The 12,467-nt window shown below is 32.1% G+C and overlaps 1 protein-coding gene across 1 annotated transcript in view; it reads left to right on the plus strand.

Moving 5' to 3' along the window:
- The window catches only part of CtsK1 (C1 family peptidase 26-29-p), a 126,348-nt gene that overhangs the window by 88,650 nt on the left and 25,231 nt on the right, over nucleotides 1–12,467 (plus strand). Inside the window, exons 7-8 of the mRNA XM_085820411.1 lie at nucleotides 836–927; nucleotides 1,014–1,175. Coding sequence (XP_085676537.1) covers nucleotides 836–927; nucleotides 1,014–1,175 — 254 coding nt within the window. The remainder of the gene's footprint in view (nucleotides 1–835; nucleotides 928–1,013; nucleotides 1,176–12,467) is intronic.

Here is a 12,467-nt window from a genome sequence, read left to right on the forward strand (position 1 = left end):
CATTCGACTGTAGCTGTGACTATCTGCTACTCGGGGTCTTACTGAACATGTTTTTGGATGGTGTGACATCTTACAAGGCATTGCACAATAAATCATGCTTACAGATCAATTCATAAGTTTCAAAAGTTCTCTGTCCTACCATGTAATTTAAAGTTCAGAATCATATTAAATTCAGCATAAGAAGGTTGCATACCTTTAGGCATACTTAAACACAGTTCAGATGATCTGTTTTCTTTTTAAAATTGGAGGTTTGAATGAGGGCATTATCATATAAAAGAAGTTAAAGCTCCCTATCATGATTATTGCTAACCAATTTGCATAAACTTTGTCTATAAACTTTTGGAACACACGTTTTTTCTGTTTTATTTTTTCTGAAAGGCAAATTGATATTTTTTTTAATATTTACTTAGATGCAAGGCACTTGTATTTTAAAACATATTTTAATTGGTTAGCTTTACACATTTCTGTTTTTCTTAAACATGTAATTTACTTGAGTCTGTAACTTTTGGGACAGAGTGTATGTATAATGCTTATAATTCTCAAATTTTATTATCGAAGGCAATCAAAGTTTTTGAATGTGTTATTTATGTTTTAGTTTATTAGATAACTATGTAATGTATACAGTTAAATTAGCTTTTCTCCCTGCTACTGACATTTTATATTTGTACTGCTGCATTTTATCAAACTTCTGTAACAATCCATTGCATGGAATCTTCTTAAACACCATGAAATTTAATTGTATGTTTTCTCAAGAACTGTATTGTTAAAAATTTTTGCATTATTTTTTTTTCCCCGGTTGTTCTATTGTATAAAGTATTTATGTTTTACAATATAGGTGCAGTAACTCCTGTTAAAGATCAAGCCATCTGTGGTTCTTGTTGGAGCTTTGGAACAACGGGAACTATTGAAGGTGCATTATTTTTAAAGGTATTTTGCAGTTATGTCTTATGGTGTCATTAGATCTCCATTATAATATTTGATGGCAATTTCTGAAGTTTTCTTTCATTTTATAGACAAACAAGTTAGTTCGCCTTTCACAGCAGCAGCTAATTGACTGCAGTTGGCAATATCAAAATAATGGTTGTGATGGTGGTGAGGATTTTCGAGCATATGCTTATGTCATGGCAGTTGGTGGATTAGCAAGTGAGGATGATTATGGGCAATATCTTGGTGAGGTAAAAGAAACTGTTTATTGACATAAATGAATGAAAAAGATTAAATGTCTTAGTTTTGAATTCAGTTCAATTCTACTGGCATTCTTACTGCTCTAAAACTTTGTTTAAATATTTAAGAGTTTTCTAATGAAGGTAAAAATTTTGAAAGCAAATTTGGTTTTTAAAATTTAGGATAATAATACTAAGGATAATGCTGTCCTATCTGTCTTGGAGACAGAAATTCATAGTGCACAACACATATTGACCAGCAAATGCAATCAACATTCCCCCCCCCAAGGCTTGTTAACCATCTCATCACCATTCAGTTTTATCTTCAGCATTAAATGTTGAAATTTAATGTTGAAAATAAAACTGATGATTTAGAATCACATATGTCCCTTTCAAGCATTCTGATGGTAATTGCTTGCTTTCTGTTTGTTTGTTAGTATGTAAGGGATTATTATTTCATTAAGGTTCCATATCCTTATCGACTTATCAGTTTCATTTTTCTGCCGTATTATGACAAAAAAATTTATAAACAATTTTGTAGTCAAAACTATTTCAAGTATTGCATTTATTAATTTAAGATAATTTTTAATTATGACCAAAAAAACATTTTTACTTAACTTTGCCCCCCCCCTTTTTTTTTTTTTTTTTTTTTTTTTTTTTTTTTTTTTTTTTGAAGGTGCAAAACTGTAAAGAACACTTTACAGGAGATAAATGTTAGAAAGGAACATGTATTTTTTAAGTACTTATCTTTTTATTTCTTTTCAAAATTCAGCTCTGATATGGTTTAAAACATGGAGATATGGTTTAAAACATGGAGATTTTAAAACATGGAGATAAGGGGAGTCCAATATGATAGTCGAAACAAAAATATCTTTTTTCTTTTTGCCATGTTTTCTGCTATCATTCCTTTTCAAGCAACACACAAAGCCTAAACGGAAAGCAGTAAAAACCTGTGCTTGAACTGGTTTTACCATCCTGTCTCTCCTGCACTACTAGAGACATTATTAAACACTGGAAAGTAAGTAAAGCGGATTGGTGTAGGAAAATAAACTGCCCAAGTAATGTATGAGAAAATCAGGGAAGTTCCCTTTTGCTGAATGGTACTTGCACAAAACTGTTAAGTGGTTAATCATTCCATAAAATTTATTGACACATATCTCTATTAATGTTCAATATATCTGATATCTTGGGAATAGTAATAGGATGGCCTTTTTGAAGTAAATTCTTCACACAATCCATATTTTCAATAGTGTTGATTATTAACCATCCAACTCAAAGTGTTTGATCCTGAATTCTCCTAAAATTATCCAAAACACCTTGAATAAATGGTATTCTATAGATTACAACTCCAAAATGACCTTCTAGTTTTTTACCTTGATTCCTTTTCTTCCATACATATCTAAATTAATTCTCTGGATGTAGTTCAAGATGCATCTCTGTGTATTGTGACAAATATTTTTAAACATATATGCAATGATTATCATTAATTGTGCCAGTTTGGCTTAGGAAAATTACCTTCAGTATGGACTTTGATCTCCCCTAGAAGCAATATAGTACATAGAGCGATGTATGATGCTGTCAATTATGCACTCTCATCAGTTCCGTAGAAATTGAGAACCATTGCTCATGCATATCAGTGACAAGGCTCTGGAGAGATGTATTGAGAGCATTCAGGTCTGGTGATCAAGCTGGTCACTTCTTGCACTAAAAATAATCATTCACAATTTGAGCCCTGTGCATTTTAGCTTTGTCATTCTTGTAGCAGGAAATCATCATCATCACCTATTGCCCCGCCATAAGGGTAAGGATGTCATCTCTATCGTCCTGAGCATTTACAGTTCCATATAAAAAGACATGGAGGTCTGTGCATCCACCGAAAGAGATACTACCCAAACAGACATTACCTCCTCCGCATGCATCTCTTTCACGAATGCTCCAAATCTAGTAATGCCTACTATCACTTTGGAGGCTTAACCTGTACTTATCCATAAAGAGAACAACCCTTCACTCATCAGCCATCCAGTGGATATGTTGATGTGCTCACCTTAGACATTCCCTTCTATGATATGATGTGAGCAGCATGCAAATGGCTGATCACATCACATACAGACCTCTATCATAAAGCCTTCTATGCACAGTAGACGTTGACACCAACCTTCTGGTAGTTGCAGAAGGGAGTTTCAGAATTGACTCAAAGATGCAGCTCTATTCCTTCTTGCGCATGACAACAAATATTGGTCATTGGCACTCATCATAGTGGTTGGATATCAAATCTGTGGTTAGAAATTGTTGCCAAAGTCTGTGAACCACAGGACTGTCATTTAGATATCTGGCTACTTCTGACTTTTTAGTTCTACCTCTAGTCTCCCAGGAACTCTCCATTGCAATTCTTCGAGCAAATGATGCCTGGAAGTCATTGTTATGAATTGGTTATCCCAGATCTCTAATCTCAGTATCATAGCGAAATTTACAGGATTTCTCTCAAACATGCTATTTTGTGCTCCTCGCAGATGACGCATTTCCAATTTGCAGCATCAATAATTTTCATGCTGCAGTTTTACTCAGCAACTCTTATTTAACAACATATTCAAATTTTATACAGATTAGCTTAATTTTGGACAAGTTATCACCATTTTTATGATTTTTCCTTAATTTTTGGAAACCAATGTGTATGTGGCTCATCCACTTAGAGGAATAAAGGCTGGCTTAATCATAGCTTATCTCTTACTGAAGTTCTATCCTTCTGAAACCTCTTGTGCCCTTAAAATGTAAAACATTTGAACAACACTCTGTTACTGCAGGTTTGCTGTGTCATGTTGCATGTGTTTCTTAGCTTAATCAGAACTTTTTGTTAAACTCTTTGCTCCATTTCTACACTCATCATGTTATCACATCATTCGTGTAGTTCAAATCAGTAAGTTAACATGACGACTAGTGCATTATTAGGTGCATCCTTGTCACTTGATAGGTTTATGCTCAACCACTGTCAGGGCCATGTATAATAAAACATAACAAGTGACTAAATAACACCAATTTTACATGTTTCAGAACTGTATTTTGGAAATTAAAATATCTGCTGTGGAATGATTTTAATGAAACTAATATTTTTGCTAATCTGAATAAGGTTGCAATTTTTAATTTCTAAAAGCACATTAGCACTAGAAGAAGTGCATGCATTAATTTTAAATTATCCATGCACTATAAAAATCATGTGCAGGACTGTATTTTCATGTAAGAATGTTACATTACAGGTGCGCAGGTGCGAACATACCGCCCCGCATTGCAGTGCATAGCATTCAACTATTGTAATTAAGATATAATATAAAGAAATTTAAACAAGTATTATGAACAATTTTGAATAAGTACTACTATTACATAAAATCATTATTATAATTAGACATTTACCATATACATCAGCGTATAACTCAAAACAATGCAATATAACATTTCAGTTACATAATGGCATTTTATGTGAAGGCCATTCAATACTACACTAAAACAATAAAAACAATATTCATTTTTGTATTGGTAAGACACATAATTTGGTAATTGGTCATTTGAAAGTTCCAGTTTGAGTTTTTACATTGCACACGCGAACCTTTCCATCTTTACCATAAAACTCTTCTATTATACGACCAACCGCCCAATTAAAACAAGGAAGACCATGTCTCCAACATGTACACTGCTCAAAAAAAAAAAAAAAAAAATTGGGACAGTGCTATATCTCCCGTTCTACTGGGCCGATTGACAAAATTCAAACTGCGTTTTTCATGTCTCGAAAGCGCAACTTAGGATATATATTAGATTTATATATAGCACTATTCTAACATAGGTATTTTGACACAAAATCGGACTTTTTCTGAAATAACATACCAATTTTTTTACATATTTCGATTCTACGACTCAAATTATGCCAGAATACCAAGTTTTGTAAAAATCGTACGAATAGTTTTTAAAATATTAGCTCTCAAAATTTTAGCTCCTCAATGTTAATTGAATTTGGCAAATATTTATTAATATCTCTTTTTTTATTAAACTTTTTTGATTTTTTCTCTCACATTTCAAAATTTTGGTTCATTCCAAATAAAATTTACCCATTTTTTGCGTTTTATTTTTTAAATTTCTATTTTTAAATAATTTTTATAGATTTTTCGAAAAAAATTTTGAATTATAACCTATAAAATTTTTACCATCATCTTAAAGTAGGTGTATTTTTAAGCATATCTGCAAAAAATTAGACTTTTTTATTCAAAATTTTCTAAGATATACACGAATTTACATAATTTCGCGTTTTGAAATTTGGCACCTTTTTTTTTAGCGATAATAACGCCAAATGTGGTCTATGGATTTTTGTTACACTGAATTGCCACAGCTATTTTTAACCTTAAACTTCAAGTAAAATTTTACAAAGAATTAATTATATGACATTTTCCCTTCAATGATGCGTAATAAATATTTATTAATACTATATGAAAGACTATTTTTTAAATTATAGGTGATATTATTCAAATTATTAATTATTTTTTTAAATTTCTCTCGTATCTTTTCTTTTTTTAAAAAATTTAAGAGTAAGTTTTTGTAAGAGTAAATTTTTACCTTCGGCGTTTTATCGTCTGCTACTTTACTTCGTTTAAATCAAATTGTCTAAAACTGAGAATTTTCATTTGATATTTATTTGAATTTTATGATATTAACTGCATAATTTATTTCTAAACAAACTGTTGCTTTTGAAGTGGCTGAAAGAGCGGCTGATACTATCATCCATATTTTTAAAGCACAATATATTTTTATAGAAACATAATATTTAGAATAATCATTTTTTATAAAAGTCAAATTATGATATAAACATACAACCCTCTAGAGACTGAATTAATGGAAGTTCAATGGTTATGTAGAAATGATCTGCAGCTACTTAATGGCTGGATAAGTCATCAGGTTCTGTGGACAAGTAAGAATAATTATATAAACGACACACACCCTTCTAGATTCAATTAACGACGAGGATATGAAGTTTCTTAAATAAATTTAAGAAGTTTTAAAACATAAAAAATCAACTCATTTTTTATCCTAAAATGTATTTTTGTACGTAGCGTATTTTCATTATATCCTTAAAATTCTAATTTAGAATGTAATTGTCAAGAACTGAATCCTAATCATCAGTAATAAAATAAGTAATTATTACGGTTATTAATAAATCCTTCTTATAAAGTAATTGCAAATATTTGAAAAAACTTTCTGTCTGAATAAAAATATTTTTATGCAAATATTTTTAATTTTATATTAATCAAGATTGCACACGATATTATTTATTTACACTTCAATTCTTAACGTCAGCTCTAGTAGAAGTTACAAATCAATTATATTTAATTAAGGATTGGATTGGATTATTTAATTATGGCAAAGCACACGAGGGTTATCTGCCTAAAGGGAGGGATTCCTTCGTGGAGGACCTTTCTAAGGAAAACTGACTTGTATACACGTTACACATGGGGAAAACCACGAAAACGCCCATGCAGCCAGCCCGTTCGCGGGATTCGAACCTCAGACCGAACTACCAGTGTTCAACGTCTTTACCGCTCGGCCGCTAGTGGGCTATTTAATTAAGGAATGACCATCTAAGTTAAGAAACAGCATACCGTAACAACATTTCAATTATTGGCGCCGTATTTTTCATGTTACTCTCGATTGGCTAGCTACATCATTTTTAATGAGTATTCGGATTTTACTAGTAACTTCACTTGGAAATCGCGCTTAAACTAGGTTAGTTGGTTATTGGAACATAAAAGGAACATGGGAGCTATTTGATTAAGATGCTTTCATAGAGAATCTTTGTAAGGAGAACCTAAAAAACTACGAAAAGCAACCATGCAGCCTGGGTTAGACTGAGCAGCAAACAATTAGTATTTAACAATCTTTTTTTTTTTTTTTTTTTTTCAAATGCTAGGCAACTGATGAGGCTCCAATTTAATATTTTATTTGTAAATATTTAAAATATTGTTGTATTCTTAGACACAAAAAGCAGAATTTAAGTTTTGTTAACTCGTTAGTAAACTACCAAGCCGTAGTGCAAATGAATATTCAATTTCTTTGGCAATAATTGTATTCACTTAATATTCTTGGAATATGAGCTAAAGAAGGAACGTTCTCGGAAGATTAAAGAAGTGTTTAAATCCAGTGATATTAGGTTTGTCTTACAAGCTCAGGATCAAAACGATTCTGCAATTGCCCGAGTAGTTGACTTGTAAATGGATGTGAATTAAGCAGATGACTTTTAATCTTACGTTATTCAGCCAGAAAACATATTCCAAATGTTTTGTATTGCATGACAATGCATCTTTTCATTATTCAATAACCAGTCGGAGAACCGCTTGTGTTCCGAAAATAAGTATGTGTACTCAATCGTCCTGCATGTTCTTCAAATTTGTCTTTTTGAGATTTTTTTTCTTTCCCAAAAACTTAAGTTGCCTCTCAAAGGAAAGTTTTTTGACATTGAAGAGACAAAATTAATATGACATCTACTTTTAGAGGCATGTCAAAAACAGATCTCTACAAACCTTCTCTTCCATTACATGTTGTGCAGTCAGACAAAAAGTTACATCAGCGTAAATTCTGTAATCTATTTTTATTACACTCTGATTACTTTATTAACGTACAGTGAATATATACTAAATCTTTTACTTTAGCTTAAGTAATTCGGAATTTTTGACGGAATTGTTGTCAGAACACAGGACTTAGAAGATAAGTCAAATTAAATATTTCGATAACCCAATAAATTCAAGTTCAAAATTTCAATATTTTATTTTCGGAGGGAGGGGAAATGTTTTCAGTTTTGGTCCATTATACTAAGTATATTTGCTTCGATTTTTTATTTTTCCATAAAAGGGAAAATTTTACGCATGGTATACATATAACTCATAGCTTCAAATTAAAATTTAATAATATACAGAGTGGTTATAATTAAAGTTCCACATTGAAATGGTCATAAAAGGAAAACTACTGGATCAAATGTTATCAAACTTGGAAATCGTGTAAAGGAGGTCATGGGAATTTATTTTCCGTGAAAAAAGGAAGTTCGAAACCTCACCACCAGGGGGGAAATGGCGCTGTATGCAATATTGTTAAATGAAATATGGGTCGGAATCTAACTTAACCTTTTGTTAAACGGGTTTAATATGTTGTATACTCTTAAGAAACTTTGAAGTAGGCAAATTACCATTTAAAGACGTTAAATTCGATAAATGTCGAGTGCGCCATCAATGTAAGTGAGAATTTGGTCCGTCAAAACCACGAATTAGCGATTAGAAAATGTGGGATCGCAAATCACTCTCACAAGTGTGTACAATCTGGAAATCGTTTTCTTACAGATCGCTAATTTGTAATTTTTTAAGCCTGAATTGGGCACTAAAACATGAAGATACTGATTCAAAACGCTTTTAATCGATTTGGGCCAAAGAAATCCCTCATGTTATCTATCTAGTTCCATTGCATTCTGCTACTGCATTCGATTGCATAGCAGTCATTCCACACCGTTTAGTGTTGAATGACAGCTAGTTTTATAACTGAACCATTTTTCTCTGAAGAGCAGTCGACAGCTGGACCACTGTGATTGCAGCTCACTTGGAGTCAATGTTAAAATGTTTCATGATACATGAACTGCAGTAACATGGAATTTTAGACACTACGATTTTTATGCAGGGCTGGGCACCACCTCAAGAGTGTCGCATAGTTACTTAGGCAACATTTCACAAATGAACGTCTTATAGGCCAACACTTCCCCTCTTCCCACCAGACCTCAACCTCTGTGACTTTTGTCTATGAGGTTATCTCAAAAGCATTGTTTATGGTGATAATCTAAACAATTTGGCAGAAATGAAAAATGTGATACACTAATAACATTCTTCCTGATATGCTATGTGTAACGTGTATACGAGCCAGTTTTCCTTAAAAAGTCCTCTACGAAGGCATCCCTCCCTTAAGGCAGATAGCCCTCGAGTGCTTTGCCGTAATCTAATAAACCAAACCCGATATGCTAAGAGCTGCTGTTGAGAATGCAGTAACATGATTTAACTTGCTTTCGGAAAATGCTGGACGCTACATTGAACATGCTTTGTAACACGTTTCGGAAAATATTAAACACATTTTAAACAGATGTTTTGTCTTATTTCATTTAACAATATTGTATACAGCGCCATTTTTCCCCTGATGGTGAGTTTTTGAACTCTTTTTTTGTCCGCTGAAAATAAATTCCCATAACCTCCTTTACACGATTCCCAAGTTTGATAACATTTGGTCGGGTAGTTTTCCTTTTATGACCATTTCAATTTGAAACTTTAATTATAACCACCATGTAAATTAAACTTTAAAAGTTTGACAGTTTGGTTCAAGTCCCAGCTTTAAAAATATATATATAAATATAATCTTTTATATTAATCCTCTTAGAAAGAATGTTCTAAGAAGCTAATTTTTCTCTCGTGTTATAGACTGTATAAAAAAAAAACATGATCTTTAGTATGATTTAGATTGTTTCAGCCGATATAAGAATCTGGTCACTCGGTGGTACAGAATAAACCCTGCTGGACTGTTTTATTTCTTTGTCATTTAGCAAAAATCTTTTAATTAAAATATTTATCCTTTGGACTTCGCTTTAAACTTTATTTATAGCTAAAATGACTAGAAAATGAAAAGCTGTCTTTAGCTGAAACACAATTCATATAATTGATATTTTAAAAAATTGACAAGAATGCAAAATGTATGGAAGTCTAGCAGTCGAAAAATCTTAATTTTCTTGTGTGAGCACTGAAAATAACTGTAGAAGGAAAGAAGAAAATTAGGGAGAAAAGTAAGCAAAAATTTGCAGGGAAATTAGGTTGTCAGACATACCAAGATGTTCAAAAAGTTGGACGCTTTTGAATATACTTTCAGGATACTTCAAAGAATTTAGGTGTTCAAAGAGAAAACACTTGGACGTGTACACCAGCAAATACCATCAATTGAGCTTGTGTTAACAGAAAAGACAAAATGATATCATTGCAGATTAAAGTGAAGAGCGACTGGTTTTAAACTATATGGTTGTGTAAATTACGTTATAGAACATCATATCGTATCATAAATGGTGAATCCCATGATTTTCTCAGTCGAACTATTTGAACATTCAGGAGTTTATCCAGTGATGTATGTGGATGTCACCTAAAGATGTTTTTTTTCCTTTCCTGATGAAACAGCGGCCGAGCGCTAAAGTCCCTGAACACTGGTAGTTCTGTCCGAGGTTCAAATCCCCCGAACGGGCTGGCTGCATGGGCGTTTTCGTGGTTTTCCCCATGTGTAACGTGTATGCGAGCCAGTTTCCCTTAGAAAGTCCTCCACAAAGGCATCCCTCCCCTTAGGCAGATAGCCGTAGTGTGCTTTGTCATAGTAAAATAAACAAAACCTTTTGATGAAACCAGTCTTTCCTTTCATCTCATACCTTCAAAATGTTTAGCCTCTAAAGACTGATAAAGGCTCTGACGAAATACTTCGTGAAGAACTTTCTAAGGGAAACAGACTGATAAAGGCTCTGACGAAATACTTCGTGAAGAACTTTCTAAGGGAAACCAGCTGTCATACGCGGTACACATGAGAAAATCCACGAAAACACCCATGCGACCAGCCCGTTTACCGGGGTTCGAACCCCGGAGTGAACTACCAGTGTTCAGCAACTTTACCGCTCGGCCGTTTGTGAGCCTTTATGAAATGGAAGGCGATAACTTTATTTAAAATGATTGTCAGAAATACCAAAATGTTTCGAAAAGTTGGATACTTTTCAATATACTTTCAGAATGCTTAAAGAAAAAGAAATTTTTTCCTAAAATTTAGTATTCGTATTTTTTTAAATTTAAAACTTTTCAATCTTATGATATTTGATTCTTGCGATTTCAAAAATAAAATATTTGACTAAAATATGAATAACATTTTAAGAAACCAAATGTAGGATAAAATTGTGTAAAGCAATGCGCGCAATGATAAAACTGTTTAAAGCAGTGTATGCAAGTCATCCTAAGTTAAAATATCGGTTATACATCTCTCTTATTTATATATATATTTTCTGAACGGAACATTGAAAGGCGTGTAAAACTGTGCTTTACTGTATTTTCTCTTTTAATATAGTATGCAGTTTTCAAACGCATCGTAGTCTGGGTTACAAAGTATTCTTCCGAAGGAAACGCAGTTCAAATAAATAAAATCAAATTCTGGAAAATTGATACTAATAAATATATTTAAAATGCTCAGTTCGAAGGAATAAATAGAGAATTTTAAAACAATTATCTGAAGAGACAATGCAACACAAACAATTAAAATAAAAGTATAAAAATCTAAAAATGACCTATAATAATAACTATGACGAAAAATATATATAAAGAAAACTATTTGAAAAAAAAATAATAATAATAAATGCTGCACCTTTATTTACGCAGTTCGAATAGGTAAATAGAAATTTTTAAAACAGTTATTCCAAAAAAAAAAAAAAAAAGTTCAACTTAAACAATTAAAATGAAATTCGAAAAAAAAAAAAAAAAAGTGCAACTTAAACAATTAAAATGAAATTCGAAAAAGAAAAAATTACTTAAAATAATAAGTTATAATTAAAAATATAATATAAAGAATATTATTTGGGAAAAGGAACGATGGTGACTTTTTTTCCTCTCACGGGAAAGGAAACTAGGTTGCCATATATTAAGAAGTTTGCCAAGTCAAGTATTCTTGGCGCAAACTGACAAAAAAGTGCCAACATAAATTTGTGAATTTCTCCGTAAATTTCGCTCCAAATTTTACAAAATTTCATATTTAGGCGTAATTTGAGTCGTAGAATCCAAATATGTAAAAAAATTGGTATGTTATTTCAGAAAAAGTCCGATTTTGCGTCAAAATACCTATGTTAGAATGGTGCTATATATAAATCTAATATATATCCTAAGTCGCGCTTTCGAGACATGAAGAACGCAATTTGAATTTTGTCAATCGGCCCAGTAGATCGGGAGATATAAAACTGTCCCTTTTTTTTTTTTTTTTTTTTTTTTGAGCAGTGTACCTACCAGTTTTATCTCGTGTATAATTTTCAACAAAATGTTTCTCACAAATTAAAGATTCTCTGTTTTTGTGTTTATCAGTTTCAATATTCTCTAATTCCCAAAATCTTCTAAGAGTTTTATCTAAGTTGTCTTCTTCCTTTATCAACCCACAATGAACCCTGTTTTTAGCTTCTGTTGGAATACTTCCAGACACAATAAAACCAAAAACTGCATCTTGAAAAATACGATCGGGATTCTT

Source organism: Stegodyphus dumicola, chromosome 7 (assembly GCF_044657685.1).
Source record: "Stegodyphus dumicola isolate Sdum_Otavi_A_Nest chromosome 7, ASM4465768v1".
Taxonomy (NCBI): Eukaryota; Metazoa; Arthropoda; class Arachnida; order Araneae; family Eresidae; genus Stegodyphus; species Stegodyphus dumicola.